This window comes from Falco rusticolus, chromosome 3, assembly GCF_015220075.1.
Source record: "Falco rusticolus isolate bFalRus1 chromosome 3, bFalRus1.pri, whole genome shotgun sequence".
NCBI lineage: Eukaryota > Metazoa > Chordata > Aves > Falconiformes > Falconidae > Falco > Falco rusticolus.
In genome coordinates, this window is record NC_051189.1 from 114,737,186 (window position 1) to 114,758,249 (window position 21,064).

The following is a 21,064-nucleotide window of genomic DNA, read 5'->3' on the forward strand; positions in this document are numbered from 1 at the left end:
GGGTTGCTCTGACTCACACCCATAAGCTTGGGGTACCAAACCAAAAAACTGTTTTTTGGAATATAGTACAGGACGAGTTTCAAGGCGACAAACACTCACCCTTTGGAAACCTGAAGGACAAATCTTATTTTTATGTAAGCTATGGAAAAATAAAACTCCCCCCCCCAAATCCTAGAGCCTAACTTAGATTTGAACATATAACAAAGAGGTGATGTATCATCTCGTTATCAATGGCCAATGCAGATTTAATTACCGGTTGTTGAACTGTTCAGATAAATGACCTCTGCCCAATGGTTTCGGTTCTGCAACTAGAGGGAGCCTGGTTTGTCTTCTGACTTTTTCCAGTAGGTCAAAGTTTGACTGAAGACACTTTCTATTCCTCTAATCTCCAGCTGACAATGGGCCGCGGAAGAAGCCGATGGTACCACGGCCACACGCGAAAGGCAAACAGGACATTTTCAAAATGACTTTGCTCACCTGCTTCTAACTACGTGAAGCTCCTGCAAACTTTCAAATCAGCCCCGTTCAACGTTGCTCCTTTCCTTGATCATACTTTTATTACATCAGCTCCTTTGGGGGGGATTTTCTGTAAATCCAGGATACTCAGTTTTACCCATGGAAAAAAGATGAGTAAGTCTTCTCCAAGCAGCCACACCGTGAAGCTCCCCCGGCTCAACACAACTCACTAATTACCCGATTAACATTTCTCAGCGAGAGGCCAGTCCACACATCTCGGAGGACTTCCCCAAGCACCACTCTTACTAACGCTCTTCAGATTGATTAAAACTGACCAGCCTCTCGCTCACGGAACGTGTCATCGCGAAACCCTTTACTCCCGACAGAAGTCAACCAGAGGCAGGAGACCCGGGGGGGCAGCGACACGAGACCCCACTGGAAATAACCCGAAGCGGGGCAGCGCTCGTGCCCCAGGGCAAGCAGCGTTCAGGGGGGTGGGGTGGGGGTTTGATAATTTTTTAAGAGGTGGAGGGCAGGGGGGTGCCAAGCCTGCCGGTGTTTTAAACAAGATGCGTCTGCGGATCTCATCTTTCCTTCCTAGCCTGACTTTAAGCCCTCCTTAGCAAATTCAACAAATCCAGCTTATCGAGGCTCTGGATTTCAGCTCCTTCCTTCAGTCTCGCTGCCTCTGACACATGGCCACGCTGCTTATCACACCACGTTATTGAGGCATCTCTCAGGACCCTCGATCCAGCATTTCAGCCGCTATCATACCTAAAGACGACACGCAACTGGGTTTCTGCCATCTTCGGGATCTATCCGAGGCAGATGCACGCTCACATTAACAGGGCATTTTTGGGGACTTGTGGAAAGCTGTAGTACAAAAGGACCCAGAGGGCTGTAAATGCTGAGGTGGGCTGACCTGGGAGAGGGGGAAAACCCCACTTTCTTTGTGGGCAAAGTGGGGGGCAGGCTGAACCGTGCCTGCAGCCCCTCATCCTCCCCAGCTGCGCGAGTGCCACGGCGGTGGGTCCCTCACAGGCACTGCTCCCATCGCATCCTTGCGGCCACGGCACAAGCGATCTCCCACCACCACGAAGTCAGGCAGCAACCAGAGGATCCATCTCCCTCTCCCACTAGCATGACACCAACGATGTGACCGAATAGCCACGTTCTTTTAGACACCCTAACTGAACACCCCTGCAGGGCTCCGGCCAGCGGGGAGGGCACAGCCCATGGCACAGCATGGCACGGCTGGACGATGCTGGACAGCATGGCACGGCACGTGTTGTCCCTGTCTGCCAACCCAGGGGGACTCGGCTGGGCCACCAGTTCCTTCTTCACCAAACAGACCATGATGGGGAAGCAGGAGCTGACAACTTACTTACAGGGTTATTTTAACACGGCAGGAGATTCCAACAAACGCTATTTACTGAATTAAACACAGTCAAAATTAACAAAGGATTACGAATCTTTTACGATAGCTGGAGACCAGTGAATTTTTCAGACGTTTCACAGGTAGTTGGAGCCATGTTGCACAGTTTGCTATTTAGACGGGCAGTGTGATCTCTAACACCCCCAGTAATTCAAACTTTTATTTAAGGACAAAAATAGAATTTCCTTCCACCTAAATAATTAGGTAACTAGCTATCCCCACGCTCTCAGACCTCTGCTCGCCTCACACCATTCAACCACCTCGCCCCCAGATTTGCCAGCTGACTCCTCCCAAAATCCAAGCGGCACCAAGATGTAAAGAAAACCACGTCTCAGCAACATGGGAGATGATCCCGAGGAACACGGGATAGTCATAATGAGGTGGCGTTCCTTTTAAGAGGGAAAGGAACTTCCTTCCTGAATATTAAATCAGGCTTTAAGTTTAGCCAGCCTCCTACGTCGGCTCTAACGAACCGGAGGCAAGTCAACAGCAAGACGGAGAAGTGTCTCGTTGCAGCGCCTGCTTATGCGCTAGAAGGAGCACAGCAATCTCCCGTTGTACCACAGAAACGGGACCTGGCCAAGAGCGAGCCATAAAAAAGGCAAGAGGAGGAAGGGCTGGGATGGAAGTGCAAAATTACACCAAGTGTCACCACGACTTAAGTGATCCGATTTCGACCAGTGAGAGAGCAGCTGCTCCCCGTCGCTAGTAAGACGCAAGATACTTGCCCTAAGCACCACTGAGAACCTGACCGGGCTCCAGGAGCCCCACAAGGATGCACAGACAGCTGCAACCCGCGGCAAACTTTGGCCATCCAGCCAATTCTCCATAGCCCACATCTCCTTTGAACCAAACTCACAGACAGACGTCTTTTGAACACGGTGGATGTCTTCCAAAACTTTAGGCCTGAAGGAAGACTTGGTCCAAGAGGCTCACCTCCCAGGACACCCCCCAGGACACCGTGACTTCCATCGAGCCACCGGGAGCCCTTTCCGCACAGAGATCCCGTGGCTCCCAGCACACACGCAGGAGTCGGTACGGCACCTCCAGCCAAGCCTCCCAGCTTCCTAACAACAAATTCTTGCTAGTTCTTCATCCGTAAAATGCAGCATTGCAGGTTTCTACCCACTTGTGCCTGTCTGAAAGCTCAACCTGTATTTGAATATCTCATCGCTTTGCAAATTCGTCTCATTTTACACCAGAATAAACGGCGGCTGAACAGAGCCGACGAGACAGGCAAATTCCCGTGACATCCAACCACGGCAGGCTGGCAAGGGCAGACCTGAGAAGCGCCTCAGCACCAGGTCGGGGCTCTCAAACGCCACAGGACCCCGTGGGCCTGTCCCTCCTACCACACAATGCCAAGGCGGAGGAGGACACAGCCCTGCTTGGTGTAGGGAGAGGCACAGCTGTCCGAGGCACCACATCCCAGCCGGAGCTCCGGCTCCCCGCCTCGGTAAGGGCTGCGTGTCGGGACCTGCAGCTCCTCCAAGCCACGGCTCAGCATACGCAGGCTCTCCCTTGCTCCTGCAGAATAACTGGGTTTACTTACAAGTGTGTATAGCGCAATGTAAAGATCAAAATCACCCAAGAAATCCCCAGTTTAGAATGAATCCATGGAAGAAATAGGCGATCTCAGTTAAGTGAGCACAAAACCCCATGCTCCATCACCCAGACCTTGAATCCAAACTCACAGTTCAGCGGTGGACATCACCTCCACTTCGCCACGGGGTAAAACACAGACCAAGTGGCACAATGGTAATTAGCAACTGCCCAACGGCAATTAGCAACTGCCCCAGCCCAGGGTAATGACCGCAGATGCCACAGTCAGGGGCAGCGCTGCCCTTCGCCGCACGTTTCGTGTCGCACCGGCATCAGCCCCATCCCTCCCGGCCCCGCCACAACACCCACATCCAACACGGAACAAGGTAACGCAGTTTTGTTTTGCTAATAGAAAGGAGAAAAGTTATTCCCCTTCTCATTTCAGCAGCTGACAAATTTGGGTGCTATTTTTGTGGATTTTATTGAGCCTTCTCTTATTTTAGCCTTAAAATTCAGCCTTCAAGACTCCACTTCGATTCCACAGAACCAAAAATATTTAAAATTGCAGTAATGACAAGTTACCATCTGCATTTACCACGGATGCACTCTGTAACTTCATAGCAAGCAACAACCGATCTCCAGTATTTATACCCAAATGATCTATTTGCATCCAGCGAGCAGCGCTGCTGTCATGCCTGCACTGGGAAGAGGCGAGGAGGTTGGGGGAGATGAAAAGACAATGTGGGCATCAAAACTCCGAGCTGCAGCCAAGCCAGCTCCCAGACAGCAGCGAAGACACACTACTAGAGCCTTCGTCAAGTCAACGCTGTCATGATTCAGGTTTGTTACACTTGGCAAGCCCAAGACAAATCCCAGCCCCACCGTGACACAAGGTCATTATTATTATTTTTTAAAAAAAGCCCACCAGCCCTTGGTCAGAGCAATTATTTGAAGCCTGGGTCCGCTGCCCGACGCTTGTTTCTGTCCTTGGGCTTTTATTTCATCTACATCCAGAAAAAAAAAAAAATAATAATCCAGCTTTCTTTTAAAGCAAAATGAACAACGCGGGGAGCTGCTTAGCAAGTTAAAAGGAGTGCGTGCTGGCAGCTGGTGAGAAGAGACAAAAATTCATAACTGTGCCAATGCCATGGGGGGAGGAGGAACAGCCAACGCTGCAAAGTCTTCACTGGTTTCAGGAACAGGTATAACAAGAAACCGTAAGACAACTCATATGAGAAAAGGAAGATGAGACATGACTGTACCTTGACAGCAGTGACAACTCCAAACAGTTTATTGCCATTTACAGAGCGATCAGATTTAAAGCCAACCTTAACACACGCTCGCCACTCAGCGCGAGCATCGCCGCCGCCTCGACACGGTGCACTCTCGACACGCGCTGCATCATCATTAAAGCCAGTAAATCTACACGCCGAGGCTCAGCAGCAAAGTATACCACGATCTCCTGATAGAATACACCTAATGAGTTACTCGCCTGAGCGTGCAGGCAGCAGATTTAGCACCTTGCTGCGAGTAGGGGGGCAAGGGTTAAGGGCCAAAACCCAGCTGAAAGCTGAGGAGCACTGGATTGCTCTGGGATATTTCACAGAACACTAATCACTTCATCTGATTTTAATTCCTGACACCAAATCAGCATATAGCTTTTCAAAGGAAATCTTGTCCTAGATTGCAAGGTAATCAATCACAATTAACATGGAAACAAGCTTTTGCAACGCGGTCATGCCTCGTGAGCCGGCCAGTGAGGCCAGAGAAGGCGCTTTAGAAATACCAGTAAGGTACAGGCAGGTGGGATCATTTGGGAAAGGTCTGTTCTGCACACCCAAGGTCTGTTCTGCGCACTCATGAGCAGACAGTCAGGTATTTTGCTTCTCCTCCAGAGCAAGAGCCGAGTACGAGCACTTTTTATACCATTCTCCTGCCGTGCACCCTCATCCACCCGGGATGAGCACCATCACCCAGGAGTCCCGTCCCTGCTAACCTGCCTGTTCCAGGAGAGCCGCGTCCTGCCCCCCAGGCAGCCAGAAACGACATTTCTGGCAAAATGATTTTTTGTAAAACCAAGGAAAACTGTTCCGTGTGTAACCCCGTGCCCAGAGAGACAGCGCGATCCAGCCGTTACAGCATTAACCTCGGTTCGGGCACCACGGCGGAGCTTCCCATGCACCCAGCTGTGGGGTGCGGAGGCAGGGAAAGGCTCCTGAGGCACAGAGAACTGCTCCTATCACAATAAACTGAGAGACCAGGAGATACTTTGATACCTAAACGCTTCCTATCACAATACTGCCCAACGATCTGCTCGCAATTAAAAAAATAAAAATGGTCCGATCTGCTGTTTACGGCAGCTGCCCCGAATCCTTTTCGGGGATCTAAGCACTGCAATTACAAGCCCCACATGCAATAGTAAGCACAGAGTGCAGGTTCTTTATTTTATTATTTTGTTTTAATAAAAAAAAAAATCCCCCTTCCCACCCAGCTACACCAGCCCCCAAGGACAGCTCTCCAGCAGCCCCAGACCACCGACACATGCAGCCGCAGCACAAAACACCAGTTTCTGGGAACACATGATCACACTCAAACTGGCCTTGAATGGGAAACCTTTCCCTTGATCAGCCATACCGCCTCGAAAGTCAGAGATATTTAGCTGGGGGCGGGATAAAATAATCAAGTTTTAATTAATCCCACCACTTCCACCATTTCAACCCATCTTTTCGCACAGAGGTAAGAACTTTTCTTCAAACCACGTCCCAAGGAATATGTCTAAGGGAAGACACCCCTAGTCTGGCACTGGTTTAATTATTTACATCCAGTTAATGAATACCAGATTCTCCTAAATGTGTACAGGGTGCATAGTCCTACAGTCACTTGGACTTTAAATCCATCACCGGGCTGTTATAAAGTGCGCAACTCCCAACAAGCCCACAGGAAGGATCCCACGGGAGTACGGCCAGCGCCGGGACCCGGGGAGAAGTTCAGGTGGCAAAGCGGGACAGCCCGGTCCCTCCGACGCAATCCCCGCGAGCACGGTCACCTGGAAGCAAAGGGAGAGATTTTGCCATTGAACCAGCAAGTTGGTCTCAAGGAATCCGGGGCTGGGCAGAGCCACCAGTGTAGAAGCACGTTACCCTACACTTTTGCCTCCACTCGCTACACCTAGAGGACTGGGGGCAACAAGAGACACTCAGCTAGGATGATCCGAGTTGGGAGTATTCCTCCTGACATCCCATGCAAGGGGTAGCAGAGCACACGCAAGAGACCGAGGCGGCTGCAACCACGCTCCTGTCCGCAGGGGCAGTGGATCCTGCCCGGGAGCAGCCACCGCTCCAACCAGACCCAGGCCCCCATCCAGCAAGGAAAATACCATCCCATACTGGGACAACGCAGGCAACGAACCGGCAGCAAGGTTCCGCAGGCAGCACAGGCACAGCACACGTCCTCCTCACCAAACCCAGCAGATTCGGTGCCGCGAGCCCAAACCAGAATGGCCATTTCCAGCGCAGGTGCCCCTTCCCCTTCCGTGCCGCCTGCTTCCCAGGCTGAACTGTGCTGCTGAAATCCCCGCTCCAGGCACTGACTGTGCCAAGGAAACACAAACCCACTGCCACAGGGTGGGCTGGCTGCGTTTGGCACCGAACACCCACCAGGTCGGGGCAGCGGGGGTCTCCCACCCTGGGTGTCCCACCGGGGGTCTCCCACAGCAGCATCAGGAGCCGGAGCGCCGGGTTTAAGGCATTCCCGTGCCGTTATCCACAGGCAGGCTGCCAGAGCGGCGCTGACATCAGAAGGGAAATGGTAACTTTCAGGGTTTCTCTTAGTCAAACCTGAATGAATCCAAAAGTGAGCGGAAGGAGGGAAAGTACTTGTTTAACCCACTAATTCTCCCTGGGAGGGAAATTCCGGAGTCCTCCAAACGTCAATAATTCTCTTCGAAAAAAAGCCTTTCTCTTTGAAAGAGCACAAAATCTCTCAGATGACAAATCACGGCTACCCGAGACCGCAGCCCGACAGTGACCACCGAAACGCTCTCTCCTCCCGGCCACAGCCAGGACATCCTCATCACATCTCACCGAAAACTGGACAGCCTCCTCCGGTCCCCTCTGGCTCATCGCGCGGCCAAACGCACCCGCAGAACACAGGGTGAGCCTGCAGCAGGGGTCTGCTCCGCGGTCCCCCCCAGCTCCTCTAAAAACTGCTCCCCGTGTCCAACTTACAGCTTCTTGGGACAGCTGGGGCATAGCATGAATTACCCAGGAGAAAGAAGTTACTCAAGTTTTTTTTAAGAAAAAAAAAAGAAGGGGGGGTGGGGGGGGAGGGAAAGAAAAAGTTAGTAGCAATTGCATTTGTCCTTGAAAGAGTTTCAATTACTATAGCTAACTTAAGGAAATAATGACATGCTGGTTATCGCGTGAAATGCCAATAACTGTAATGGAGCAGCAGCTTTTTCAGAGTTATTTACACAAACTGATTTTTCACGGGAATTTCACAGGAATTAACACATACACTATATCTCCACTCTCTCACCCTCCCATAAAGAAATTACTTTACCATCCGTATTTACAGAATGAACCGACCCCCTTCTTTATTTGCTCCTACCCACTTCTGGCCCTTTTATCTCCCCCAAAAATAAGAGAACGTAAGACTAGAAATTAGATGCTAGCTACAGTTACCATTTCGCTCCCAGCATCCAAAGCAAAAAATTATCTGCTGAGAAATCTGAAGTAGCTTTTATGAAGTTCACCTGTTGTTATGTAGCATCCTTTACATTTCACTAGTAAAGCTCGTGCCTGCATTGTGCAAATACTTACTGAGCTGTCACTTAGAACTCAGAAATACTCGGGGAAGAACAGCATGGCAAACCTGGAAATCCTCGAGGAAAACCTGCTCTTCTCGATGCAGTCCAAAAAACCTCAGAAACGCTCGAGTTGCACGCCTGAGCTCTGAGTTACAACCCTGGGAGTGCAGGTGCACAGAAGTGGGAACCCCTCCCTCATCCATATGTTAATAGATATTATCATCCGATCAAGACACTACAGGAACTGGGGAAATATGTACATGAGCTCAGTCCTGAGAGAAGCAGCTCCTCCCGTTCCAGCCCTGCTGCTTTCCTTCTACGAGCCTCCAAGGGCAGGCTTGGGTGCACCGAACTCCATTAAAAGGGTCTTAATATAATCAGCTAAAGCCACATGCTAGGGAGGGAAGATGGTCGCACGCTTACGGCGCGGGATGACTCCAAAGACCTACATTCCGCTCCCCGCCCTAGTGCCTCTCACCTTGGCAAGTTCCCACATCAGCAGCCCAGCCGATTCCGCCGAAAAAGTCGTTGCAAGAGCTTCAGACCTCCTCACGTTCCCCCTCCGGCTGCCAGGGCAAAGCTGCCCGACACCTGGCTTCGGCAGAATCTCAGCCCTAAGAGCGATAAGTGTACGCTCAAGACAGCAAAGATGACGTTAAATTTATGATGGGAACTTCACAGGAATAGATTTATATACACAGCATGGTCTTCCCGAGCCCACAGAACACACACGCAGCCGCTCTCCAGGTGACCAACTTCGCTGCTTTTCCAGCCCCTACAGCGAAACACAAAAAGGCACCAGCTCCCAGGAGCGGGCGGCAGGGACCCGGGCAGGACGCGTGTCGGATTTGGTCCGGCGTGCCAAAGAAAACTGCTGTTTTCCTCCAATCCCACCTGTCATTCTAGCTGGAGATTTATGGCTTTGGCTAGCAGACATCCAGTATAGTTTTACCACCGCACATGCATAACCTCCAGATAAATTAAATGTCGAGCTTCTCAAAATCGGCACAGAAAAGTTCTGCGGGGCTTCTCGAAAACATGTTCTCCCAGGAAAAAAAAGTTTCCTTCCTTTCCCCCCCCCCCCCCCAACAAAAGGGGAGGTATTATTTTGCATCCTTGCCGATAGTTTAGTGACCCTTCCAGAAGAAAAAGCCAGTAGCTGTAACAGCAAAGCTAAACACTGACAAACTTATCTTTTCCATTCCGCCCCCCCTCCCGCAACTACACTTCCCAGCCTCCGGTTTCTGCTTTGCTACTGCTGCTACTTGAGAGTTTCCAACATTCTTGGCAGGAATTGGGCAATGGCATGCTGATGAGCTTTTCCCCAGAGCAATCCATCACACAGGAGTTGCAATTCAAAAAAAAAAAAAAAAAGAAAGAAATCAAACTGACGAGACAAAGAATTTCGAATGCACGGAGTAAAAACTGGAAAGGGCATCTTCCTCCTCTAATATTTTAATTACCGAGATCACAGATTCAGATTCGTTGAGTAAAAACCGGATTTCCAATTGGTGGCGTTCCTTTGAAAAAGGGAGGAAGAAAAATGGTGGAGAAGTCGCACAGGAGGTAACAGATAAAAGGAACAGCTGCACTATTTAGCCTAATTTTAGACATTCGTTTCTCTCCGAAGGAAAGCTGCTGGGGTTTTTAATACGGTCTTCGTGTAAGACCCTTAATAGCGTCTCGTGTAATACTCCTGTAACGTAGCATTCGCTGCCCAGTGTTCTCACATAAAACTACAGGAGGGGGAAGAAAAAAAAAGTATATGAACATACCAAGCTTCTGAGAACAGTAAACCACAGCTATATAACAGAATATTTAATTCTCACGCTTCCCCTAACCCCATTTTGTAGTATTATTTAAGACCAGGAAAGAGGTTCTGCCTGCTGGTTGAGCAGCTGCTTCAAGAAAGAGAAGCTGTAGCAGGTAAACACAATTAAACTGGACAGTTTTAGGAAACCTGTAAGTATCCTAGACCAAAAAAAAAAGAAAAAAGGCCCAAAAGTCAAACATACAACCTTCCAGAACTGACATTTCTGTCTGGCAACCGACACGGTGATTACAAGAGACACAGTATGCAGGAGCCCTCCCCTAGCCCAGATTGTAAAGAAGGACTGACAGAACATTTCATCTGTGCTTCGTAAAAGGCAGGTAGGCAAACCTTGCTAACCTGTTCCACCAAGGAACAAAGTACGGTGGGACAATCCTGGGGTTTGTCCCATGTTTCCCAGTAAATCGCTGGGGATAAGGGCAGGGGGAAGCTCCAGGTGGGAGTCAGAGCTGAGGTTTGCTGTCCTGTACCCAACACACACCCTGCCGGGAAGCAGTGGTCACCTCAAACCCGAGCATCAAGGAGGTGGCATTTCAGAAAACAGGAGATATTTACTTTATTATTATTTTTTCAAATGAATCGGGCAACCCCTGGTTCACTGCAGACGACTCGAAAAGGTAAGCCAGCAAAACCTTCCGCGTCCTCAACAGAATTAACCTGATCTCCACAACAAAAATTCAACCGGCACAATTTTCCTCCTTTTTTTCCTCAAACAGCCAAGGTCTAAAATCACTCCCCGGGAGGCAAACCCTACCCCAGAAAAAGAAGATGTGCCGCTCTGCTTTCTGTCGGAAGGATCTAGCCCGTACGACACCTCGCGAGCCATCCGAGGGCTCCTAACGTTACGAGGCTGAGCAAGGAAAATCCCCGCGACATGCCGACAGGAGCCGGGTCTCAATTCCCAATCCCAAGAGAGCGCAGCTCACCAGCAGGGCAGAGCCCTTCGGTGCCAATTTAGCTTAAAAAAACCCACATTTCCAACAACTTTTTGCATGCCTCGCTGATGAAGTTGAGATGCAAGTCAACAAAAAGTAGCTACTGTAGGCAACAGGCTGGAAAGCATTTTTTTTAATTAATATATGATTTTTATACTGTTTTCACCGAACTTTTAGGAGAAACCCAGAGATGACAGCGCACCTATGGGGAGGTTATCCAAGATGTCAATGTTTAATGCGATCCAAAGACATCTCCCGTTACAGGGGACACCGTTTGCTCATGTGCCGTGAGAAATGCCCGTCTATCCAAGGCGGGAGGGAAGCCCTTTCTCTGAAGCAGTTTCCTTTAAGTCCCAGGACACCGGGAAAGCCAGCGCATCATCAACCACCGCTACAGGCTCCGAAGGGGAAGGGGGGTGGAAACAAATACGTGGTAGAGCTGGAAAAATTGAAAACTAAAGATCCCCAGCCCGGTTTCTTACAAGTCGTTCCCACAGACAAACCACAGATTTCTCATCCCACACGCTCTAGAAGAGCCATTCTGCTCGCTTGCTCCTACCCCACATTTCCCAGCTATAAAGGTCAGCAGAAAAAAAACGCCAAGTGCCATCCCGCAGCCCTGGGCAGGGGCTTCCCAGCCCACCAGGGAGCTCAGGGTGGGGGTCCCGGGCCAGAGCCCACCACTGTGCAAGTGACTACACTTTCATTTTACGACAGGAAACATTCTACCCAAACAACTTTCACGCCAGAAATTACTTCGCCTTTCTTGATGAGCAACGCTATGAAACCCTCCGGATGGCATCATTCCTAAATCCCAAAGAGTCCCATGAAGGAAAGGCGCTTCCCTTCCTGCATCCCCCTGCCTCCCAGCCCCAAAACCTCAGGATCACTGTCCCGAGGATTCCTGAGCAGAGGAACCCCACGTCATCTTCTCCAAGCCCACACCAGGAGATGCTTCTCTTCCCAGTGTCTGGTCCGATCGATTAACATCCTCCTCCCGCTCTCCCAGAGTTTCCCAGAAGTTCGGTGGCACGTGCCCGCTCTGCTCATCGCTGGACAGGACAAAGCCGAGACACAAAGCTTGAAATCCTCCCAAACCAGGGAAATTAACCGGGCACGCAGCAGAAGGAGGCCACCATTTAGGACCAGGGTATCATTATTAATCAACCGTTTATTGTGGGCAGCGCAGATGACATGTGGAAGCTTTTTTCATCATGCTAAAGTCAGTTCTTCTCCCAGCAGGGGAAAGAAAACAAAAAAAAGAAAAAAAAAAAAAAAAAAAGAATTGTCACTTTGAGGCCTATAACCCTTGGCACAAACAGCATTTGAGGGGAAGCCGCTTGTTTTTCGGGATGGGGGGTTGTTGCTTTACTTTTTGTATATGCTGCTTGTGTTACCTAAAGTTCCAACGGGTTCTCAGAACAGCTGCTAATTAATAATTCCAGCTTACGAGACTAGTCACTCGGATGTTATTAACACACGACACACCAGCAACTGGTGGAATATCAACTCAAACTCATTTTCCAAGACAAAATATGCTTCTTTTACAAATTCCTATCAGAATGCCGAGTACACACCGCGGTAAAACGCCTGCTCGTAAAGTTCAATCCGACACCGTATTTTAGCACATGTTTTATCTAAATTGAAATTTCTCAGGATACAAGGAGCACCGCCAAGTAAACACCCTCACGTCTGTGACATTTGTCCGAACGTACCACAGTGTACGTGAACGCGTTCCCGAGAAGCCGAAATCCTCACTGAGGATACCCGAACGCCCGCTACCCGTTACGCCGGACAGTTTGATGACCGCAGCAGAGATAAGATCCGCTCTCCTAGAGAGCACTAGTTCCATCTGACGGAAAAGGCAATTAAGTAATCCAAGACACCGAAGGAGACATTGGCCTTTGGTAATCAAGGAACAAAAATGAAGCAGTTTTCAGATCAACGCAAGACAAGTCCCGAGCTCGAAGGGGAGGAAGCTCCGGAGGCTGCGTGTCGCGCTACGTGCTACCCAATGTCTCCAACGCGGAGCACGAGCGGCGTACGCGGAATGGGAAGGGAAGCGTGGGGGTCCCGCAGGCGGCCGCGACGGGCCTGCAGGATGCACGTCTAAGCACAGAGAGTAACTCAGGTCTTCACCAAGGGGTCCCATCCTGCTGCTGGTGCCCAGCACCTCTTTTCCCTGTAACCAAAATGTCCAATGCACAGGCTGTACCGCCACCTGTCCCACGCCTTCCTGGCCATCCCTATTCCCAGCAAACAGGTAATTCCAAGTACACCACAGTAAGTAAGAGTTCTTGGGCTCATCCTTCCTATTGTCACTCGCCCGAAGAGCAGTGCCAGCGCTGAGCCCGGCCACCACCAGCCCCCGGGTGCCTGTGATGAGCCGGGGGTGAGGGGCGATGGCGGCGCTCACCTAGAACAAGCCAAAGCACCCCAAGACGGACAGTTGGAAGGGGGTCAGGCCCACCCCGCATGGAATACGAACGGATAACCGTGTGTTTTCGGTGCTGCAAGTCTGGGTTTGATGTTGATTTCTGTTGTTTGGTGGGGGGTTTAGTCCCCCGCCGTCTTAAGGCTGTAACATGCCCCAGGACCCTCCGCGTTCCCCATCTAAGAAAGGCCCCAAAAGCGCCGCAGTTTTGAGAAGAGGGCCAAAAGTAGCCAGGAACAAACACATCCCCAGCTCCCATCAAAGCCATCATTTATACCGAAGGGGGCAAGTCCCACCAGCAAAACAAACAGCCGGGACACTGTGCCCAGCCACTCCGACAACACGGGGCCCTACCCCGTAACAAACACGGGACCCTGCCCCGTAACACGGGCAATAAGCCCCGGGTACAGGCAGGGCGCCGCGGCCTCCCGCTGCTGTTGGGGGCACCGTGCGCCCAGGGCTGCGCCGGGGGCTCGGCCCCCTCAAGGTCACGGCGGCGGGGCCGGGGCGGCGGGCGCGGGGCTACCACGGGCCGGGCGAGGGCGAGTGGAAGTTTATGAGCTCATCGGGATGGCTGAGCCATGACATCAGAGGCAATTATAAATGGCCAGGAGCGGGCGGTGGGGAGCCAATCAGATCACAGATAGCATGTCAACCTAAGACCAACTGTCTCCTGGCTTTGACAGAAGGATTTTACCTCCATAATTCAAATCCCAAACCCAGGCGAGCCGCGCTCCCCGCTCCCACCGCCGGGCCCTGCCACCGGCGCGCCCAGCCGCAGGCCCGACGGGGCGGCCCCCCGCGGGGAAGATGGCCCCAGCCGGCCGCCCCCCGGCCGCTGCCCACCCAGGGGTGCGGGCACACACACACACACACCCCGCACCCCCCTCCCCAGGGGAACCGGGGCCCCGGGAGCGCGGCGGGGGGAGGCGGCGGGGCGGATGGCGGCGGCGGGGCGGCCGGGGCCACGCCGTCGAACCGGGCGGGCCCGCCCCGCTGCCCTGGCCCCCCGCGCCCGGCCCTGGCCGGCCCCTCGCCGCCCCTCCGCCGGGGGCGGCCGGCCCGCTCCCCCGCCTGGGGCGCCCCGGGAGGAACGGCGGCCGCTGGCCGGGAGCCCCGCACAAAAGGCTGGGGAGGGAGGAAGGGAAGGCGGCGAGGCAGCCATTTTAGAGCGAGCGAGCAGGCAACGAGACAATGGCAGCTCCCCGGCAGCGCCGGCCCGGCGGGGGCAACCCGCGGGAGAGGCGCCGTGTGTGTCCCCCCCCCGCCGGGCCCCAGGTCCCGCCGCCCCCCACCCCGCGGCCCCCCGCCCCCCACCCCCCGCGGCCCCGCCGTTACCTGCTGGCTCCTGCCGAGGGACTGTCCGCCGCCGCCGCTGCTCCCGGGGCTCATGGGCGCGTGGTGGCTCCTCGGCGGGGCCCCGCCGGCCGCCGCGGCCCAGCCCTGGCTGCCGCCCCCGCCGTACTGCGAGACCATCTCCGCTGCGGCCGGGCCCTTGGCGGCGGCTCCCCCGTCCTGCGGCCCGCCGCTATAGTCGCCCCCGGGGTACCCCTGGTAGCCGCGGGCGGAGCTGGGGGAGGTGAGGAGCTGGTTGAGGGTGGGGGTGGCCGTGGGCTGCGGGGTGGCGCCCCCTCCTCCTGCGCCGCCGGCGGCCGAGGGCCCCATGACCCCGAAGCGCTGCTGCTGGAAGGCGGCGGCGGCGGGGGACTTGGCGGCCGCGGGAGCGGAGCTCTGCGCGCTGCCCCGGGGGGAGCTCAGGGCGTAGGCCTGGGGGGGAGGCGGGTAGGAGCCGGCGCTGCGCCCGGCCCCGGCCGCATAGTAGGAGTTGTACTGGTGGTTGGGGAAGCCGTGCTCGGCGCCGCCGTGCGAGTTCTGGGGAGGGGGCGGCCCCGCGGGGGCTCCCGCCGGCCCCGGGTAGGACTGCTCCAGGCCCCCGCTCTGCAGCGCTGCCATGCCAGGGCTTTGTTGTCCGCCATGTTGGTGGAAGGCAGCGGCGGCGGCCGCGGCGGCGGCGGCAGCGGCCTGGGCGCCCCGGCCGTAGGGCTGCCCGAAGCCGTAGGCTGGCGGGGGCAAGGCGGCCGGGTGGGAAGGGGGAGGCTGCTGCGGCGGCGGCTGCTGCTGCGGCGCCCCCACCCCGTCGCTGCTGCCGCCGCCACCGGGCGGCTCCGGGAGGTTATTGTTCAGGGTGGCGGCGGCAGCGGCGGGCCTGGGGCCCGGGTTCCCGTTCGAGCTCTTCAGGTCGGACTCGGCCCCTGCGCCCCCTCCGTTGCTCTCGGCCCCGTCCTGCAGCTCCTTCCCCGGGGGGCCCTCGCTCTCCGCCTGCTTCTCGCCGCCGCCGCGCTCCGCCGCCGCCTCACCCCCCGCCTCCTCCGGGGGACAATCCCGCTGCTGCGCCTCCGCTTTCTTCAGCTCGGATGGAGCCGGGGCGCCCAGGCTGCTGGCGGCGGCGGGGGCGACCTGAGCAGCCATGATCCCCCCCCCTCCCCACCCAGCCGCCCCCCCCCCGGACCGGTCCCCCCCCCCCCCCCGAGCTGCTCCCTGCCTGGCCGGCCGGCGTGAGGCCTCGCTGCTCTGCTGCTCCCCGCTCAGGCGGCGGCGGGCTCTTCAGGGCAGCGGGGGCTCATTCCCCCCCGGCCTGGTTGGCGAGGCGGGGAGGGCTCCGCTGGGCTGGGCTTCCCGGGGCCTGGCCCCGCTGTACCTCCTCGGTTGCAGCCGGCGGAGAAAGGGGAGGAGGAGGGAGTGGGGGGGAAGGAGGAGGAGGGGGGGACCCGGGACGGGGCTCCCGGTGCGGGAGAGGCGGGAGGGAGGGAGGGGGGACACGGCGGGCGGGCGGGCGCCGTCCCCGGAGCCGTGCCGAGCGGCGGCGGGGCCGGGCTGGGCGAGCCGCGCGGCAGCTCCGACTCTGGTCCGCCGAGCGGGGCTCACTCCGACACGAGGCTCAGCACTGCCATTTTACCCAGCGCCGCGGCCGCCTGCCAAACCCGGAGCGGAGCGGAGCGGGCCCGGACGGGAGCCTCCCCCCCGTCACAAAGGAGGAGCGGGCCGGCCCCGGCCGCTGGCGGCTCGGCGCGGCGGAGCTGCCGCACGCAAAACCCGCAGCGGATCCGCGGAGCTGAGCCCCGCGCCGGGGCGGGCGGGGGGGGGGGGGGGGGGGGGCGAGGGGGGTGGGCATGGGCCCGGCCCCGGGCTGGGGGGCGACCTGCCTTACGTCGCCGGGGCAGCCCTGGGGGGCAGCGCGGGGGCGTCCCGCAGCGCGAGCCCCGCGGGAGGGGGGCGCAGGGCCGAGCCGCGGGGTGTCGGCGGGGAGATGGCCCGTGGGTTAACGAAGCGCCTCTTCTTTGTCCCTAGAAATTCCATTTAGAATTAGCCTTTTGCAAACTGTTAGCGGTTGTCATTTCCTCTCCGCTGGTTGTGTCCCTCTGGAAAAGGCATTGGCGGCGCGCCAGGGCTCTCAACTGCACGCACGGACATCCAAGAAAAGTCGGGTTCCCGCTCCTGCCAAAGCCAGGGCCGTGGGCACCTAACCAGGAGCAAACCCGGGGGCGGCCAGATCCGGACAACCAAAACCACCTGAACGTGTCTAGACACAACACGTTGAGCAACACCCGGGATGCTCTGGCAATCGCAGAGGGCTACGCGGGTGCCGCAGCTCCCTGGCCGTCAGGAGGTGAACCGAGAATTGGCCCACGCTCTTCAGCAACCCTCGCAGACCCACGTTCCCACCTCCTCCATCCCACCGCGGGGAAAAAGGAGAGAAACGTACCTGGAACTCCGTCCTGGACACGGCCTGTCCTGCGCCAGCGGGTTCTGTAGCTGCGTGCGTTACTTCGGGTGGTACGGGTCTGCGGGAGAGCCTGGCAGATAGAAAGAGATGAGTTACTCGGATTATAAAACCCAAGCGCTTGGAAATCAGGGCACGGTTGCCTAGTGAAAATGGCAGCCACAGTGCGGTTGAGATCTGGGTCCCAGGTGCCTCCACTGGAACGTGGAAATATTTGGAAAAGTGAAGTTTAAGCAAATACAACCTTAAGGAGAGAGAAGACATCCGAAAACAGTGGGTGGAGAGTCACAAGACACTTCTGAGGTCTGATCGGGGCTGCCAATTTAGAACATCACCTCAGCAAAAAACGGAGAAGTGACCTCCGTTACCAGCTGGACAGTCCAAAAAGCGCGGGGCTCGGCCCGCCTCTGACAACCACCCCACACAAAATCCCATTTTAACAGCACTGGTGATGGTGGTGGGGACACTTGAGTCCGGAGCCAGAGGCAAGGCAACGCGTAGACGGACCGAGTCAGCACCGGCGCCGCATGCCTGTTATGGATGAGCTGAAGATCTCGGTGTCTGCTGCTGTCAACTCAACCCTCACGCTCATTATAAAACTTATAATGTAAAATATTTATCAGCTAGAATGCAGGTGGCAGAACAAAGGGGTTTATTCCGAAGCTGGAAGGTGGGAGGGAAGGCGGGACAGGGCAATAAACAGAAAAATTTTGAATGTATTCTAGAGCAATCAACTGCCCTGCAGGCGCGCGAACAGGCAGCTTTGCCGTTTTACAGTCTTTACAGTTGACTGTGCAATGCAGAGCAGATTCCATCGCAGCAAACTGGTCCACTGGCCTTTCTCCACAGCTGTAAATAAACTTCTAGAAAGAAAAGGGTAATAAATGATGACATCGGTATTGTGATAGTGCTCAAAGGCCTTCACGAAGGTTGGAGCCCCAGTCTGGTGCTAGAATCACACAGGGGAGGCTCTGTGGCTTCACTGAGACCAGTGTGGACCACAGAGCAGCAAAACCATCAAGAAACTCTCCTTCAGGAGAGCCTGAAAACTGTGGAACATGATAGAACAAAAAGTTGATCTACACACTCTCTTCAGAGGTGCCTCTGATACTTGATCAACGCCCTGGCTTCTAGAAGGACAAAGAAGCGGAGGGAAAAACTCCTTCAACATATCAGGGTAGCCTCACAAGCGAGGCCCAGTGGCTTTATTGATGCCTGTGGTGGGCTGTAGTGTGCCACAGCACCAATATATTCCTCAGGTGTTTCATTCATGCTAAACTTTAAAAAAACCAAACTAACAACAAACCGGAGAGAATTCTGCCGTTTAATCCCAGAACCGTCTCAAGCAACCATCTCCCCAGCTCCACAGCTACAGCCTACTCCGAGGAAGCAAAGCCCTGCCATCGAACTGAGCCCCACCAGAAGTTCATCGGCCACAGCTGGGGAGCTTGGGGTGCAGCTCAGGTGTATCCAAAGACCCCATCCCAGAGCTGGCAACCTCTCTACACGTGTCAGTCTTTTGGAATCTTCTTCAAAGAGCACTATGGCAGACTAAGAAACCTGGTGTTGATCGTAATGTGAAAAGCAGACTGGATTCCCCAGCCACCCACACAATGAGGAGACACTCACTTTACCAAATGTTTGTGAAAGCTGAAGCAGATTTTGGAATATGCCTCATCAATGAGGCCCTGGCACTTTACTAAATACTAAGGCATTCGATGAATCTCTAACTATGGGATTTGGGAAGTAGATGACAGTACAGTTCTTAACAACATTTCCACCTAATAGCTGAAAATCCTCCCGCCGGTCATGTCATCCCGTGTCGTAACTACCAGCTTCCCAGCAGAACCGGACGAGCCTTTTCATTGCAACGTGCCGACGCTCTCTTTCTCAGCCTGAGCGATCCCTGCTAAGTAGCATGCAGCAGTCCTCTCCTCCCCATCTCCCTAAGTGCTGAGCACGCTTTCCTCTGTGACAGGCTCAGCCCCTGGCTGCCGAGATAGGCTGGGGAGCCAGCCCAGCGCTCGCACATGGCACTGCAGGCCACCAGCACCAGCCTGGCTCCTCCTGAGTGGAAGTCTCCTTCATGAAGGTGGCCATGCCATTTAACCCAACACTAAGGCAGTTTAGGAAACCTGGTCTAGATTAGAGTACTAGAAACAGGAGTAGTGTCTCCCACTACCACCACCATCCCCCCCCCCCCCCCAAAAAAAAAAAAAAGGCTCTGCCAACTGTGTGATGGCAAATATGGACTGAATCGTTGACATGGAAACCGGACTAAAGTCAGCCGCGCTCCCTCACGCTCACACACACGTTATCGTTATCCCCAGCCTTTCAACTCGCTACAAACGTGGACTGGATTGTTACTTCAGGAATCGGGTAGAGTTCTTAGAATAAAGTATTAACTAGTGCAACTAACGAGCTGAGAAGCAATTAATCTAGTTGGGTGAAGAAGGATGCTCTTCCATTTTACTGAAAGGCACAGTATGCTGAGATATGCAGACTGGACCCAAGAACAAGAGACCCATCTATTATAATTCATGGGGCACGCTGCAAAATACGGAATGGAGTAAGGAGAGGTTATCTACTGTGCCTCAGCTTATCTGAGAGTAGTTTTGCTAAAGAAAATTACATTTCCTGTAAATATGTTTATAGTTGCCCAGCCCGTTCCTTCCAGTATTTTAGCCACTGTCATATCTAGGTTAAGCGCCCTCCTTGGCAGCTTCACAACCACCAAGATTAATATTATTTGCTGGATTTGTTTGCTGTGAGTGGCTGATGTGCGGGGCATCGTGCGAAGACAATGCTTATTTATCCTCTTAAAAAAATGTCAAGATATTGTATAATCTCCTTCTTGGGCGCTGACACAATGGCAGTGGGGCAGGCGGCGAGAGCTCTGCACTGCCAACTGAAGTGGAGTTTCAGCCGAAGGTAACTCCGTCAGTTTGCTGAAAGCAGCAGCACAGCTCAAAGGCAGGAGTGGATTTTCCACGGGATTTTGCTGCTTCCCACCGAGCGGGCGCGGGAGGTTACAAAGGGAAGGGACCGAGCCCCTTCCTCGGCCGGCCCGCGAGACTCCGGTGCGAGCGTTTGACAGGGAGCTGCAAAACTTTGGATGCGCATCAAGCGAGGAGAGCGACTCGGCCTGACTCAAGGAAACGCATTATTTCAGCAGCCCTCGCTAGGAGGAGGAAAAGGCGAAGCGGAGTGCGCGGAGGGGAAGGGACGCGCAGCCCCGCCGAGCCCCCCGCGCATCCTGCGCGGCGGCTGCGGGAACCGAGCCCACGCGTGTCCGCGGCCCCGCGCCCCCACCCCCGCCAGCACCGGCGTGGCCGGGGGGGCGCAGGAGCGAGGTTTGGGGCAGATGTGCGCGGATTCGGGGCTGACCGAGGGAGAGCAGCTCTCCCCCGGCGATGAAAATAAGGCTGGAGCTGGGACTGAGTCATTCCAGAGAAACCCCCCCGATGTTCGGGGGTGGGGGGCACCATAAGAAAGTGGGAGGCAAGAGCGAACCCCATTTACTTTCCACGCGCGGGTGTACACAGCGGGCTCACGGCCCCCTCACACCCCAGCTCTCTGGTGCTGAGCGCTCGGGGAAGGAAGAGTAAATCTACTTAAAAAAAAAAAAAAAAAAAAAAAAAGGGCAAAAAAGACAACCAAAACGCGGAGCGGAGTTTCTAAAAACCCCTGCACTGGATCAGGAGCCAACCGTCTAATTTCCTCCCGAATCCCACCAGATTTGGGACCTGTCGGGTGGGCTTGCGGAGCAGCCGCGTTACACTGCAATCCTCACTCGGAGGAGTTAAAAAAAGGCTTTTAAAGCTGCGAAAAGAGAAAGACCTC

The 21,064-nt window shown here is 54.8% G+C and overlaps 1 protein-coding gene across 4 annotated transcripts in view; it reads right to left on the reverse strand.

Annotated features, from left to right (window-relative positions):
* The window catches only part of ARID1A (AT-rich interaction domain 1A), an 83,316-nt gene that overhangs the window by 44,997 nt on the left and 17,255 nt on the right, over positions 1 to 21,064 (reverse strand). Inside the window, exon 1 of one of the 4 annotated variants that reach the window (XM_037379042.1) lies at positions 14,779 to 15,909. In XM_037379042.1, the coding sequence (XP_037234939.1) occupies positions 14,779 to 15,909 (1,131 nt within the window). Of the gene's footprint in view, positions 1 to 14,778; positions 15,941 to 17,203; positions 20,788 to 21,064 lie in introns of those variants that run through there. The other 3 variants (XM_037379046.1, XM_037379045.1, XM_037379043.1) reach the window with 3 other exon arrangements.